The 1,259-nt window shown below is 44.8% G+C and overlaps 1 protein-coding gene across 1 annotated transcript in view; it reads left to right on the forward strand.

The window, feature by feature from the left end:
* The window catches only part of BTG3 (BTG anti-proliferation factor 3), a 21,476-nt gene extending 20,748 nt beyond the window's left edge, over positions 1-728 (forward strand). The window contains exon 5 of the mRNA XM_018569839.1: positions 431-728. Within this exon, the coding sequence (XP_018425341.1) occupies positions 431-655 (225 nt within the window). The 3' untranslated portion in view covers positions 656-728. The remainder of the gene's footprint in view (positions 1-430) is intronic.
* Positions 729-1,259: the final 531 nt, after the last annotated feature.

Here is a 1,259-nt window from a genome sequence, read left to right on the forward strand (position 1 = left end):
TCCCCCACTGCATGCAGAGGTTCCTCCTAAAGGTGCATACGTCTTGTAGTGACATTTGAGCCAGTGAGAGGACATACAGCGTATGGCAGGGTATTCACACACCTAGAAGGATGGAATACCTGCAGCCACTGGGGAGCAGCTTGTAAAGTCTGTGACCCCTGCGGTGACTGGGGAACCAATGAGGAACTGGTCTCATTCACTATGGCTGCAGCTATTGGTAGACAGCGGCAAGGACAAGTGTTATGTTCTCTGCAGTGCTAGTTGCCTGATCCTTTTGGGTCTATTATGAACCACTGGAACCAGAACAGCGATACGTGGACTTGTTCTGGTTCTAGGTGCAGCCAGCATTTCCAGATGGCGGCATTGTCTCTCCTGAGCGGTTCCTGTATATGGTTCATTTGTAAACCTGTTTGTGATGTTTCTTATCCAGGTGCCTGAGTTTGTGCCGCAACTGAATCTTCCCATGTGGATCAAGAACCCAAAGAGGAGGCAGAGTTCCCATTACCAATATCAGCCGCGATTGGTGCCCGGCTACCAGCAAGGAAGGAATAAGGTTTATGGGCAAATGCCATGGATACCGCCTGTGATGCAGAATGAAGGGAACCACTGGACGAATCTACATATGCTGAGTGCTGGCCGCCAGTGCTTAGCCTAAGGAACAAAGTGCAGTCACAATACGGAGGTAGAGCGTACACGTGTGCATAGCACCAAGGTTAACATGCAGCTGTATTGTGGCGTGCCGAGGAATTAGAAATCCCCTTCATGTAGCATCTTCCTGTGTAGTACATGGAGGGTTTTCCTCCTCCAGCAGCACCTAACAAGACCTTAATCTACATAGTGTACCAACAGTGCCGCCTGCTGGCCAAATGCAATATTGCAGTGATTGGACTTCAGTCCATGAAACCATTTCTTCATCGTCTCATGCTTAGTATGGGAATGCACAAACCACCACAGGCAGATGTTTGGCCTATTTTTGTGCTTCCCAAACTGCGAAAATCTATGTTTTCTCCATAGAGATGATGTGTAGTTCTCAATACACGATGAATACATCTATACGCATGTACCTGTACTCTAATATTCATGCTGGACCAAATGACGGAAGAATCCTTCTACTTTTTTTTTTTTTAAATATTATTTAACAAAACTTTTTGTAATTCTATAAACACTTTTGCTGTGATTAGTTGAGTGCCTGAGTATTTTTAATATTTATATATATATATATTGTGACTTGCACAGAATCATGCTAATCAGTTGTTGTT

Source organism: Nanorana parkeri, unplaced genomic scaffold, assembly GCF_000935625.1.
Source record: "Nanorana parkeri isolate BGI_ZX_2015 unplaced genomic scaffold, ASM93562v1 scaffold1408, whole genome shotgun sequence".
Classification (NCBI taxonomy): Eukaryota; Metazoa; Chordata; class Amphibia; order Anura; family Dicroglossidae; genus Nanorana; species Nanorana parkeri.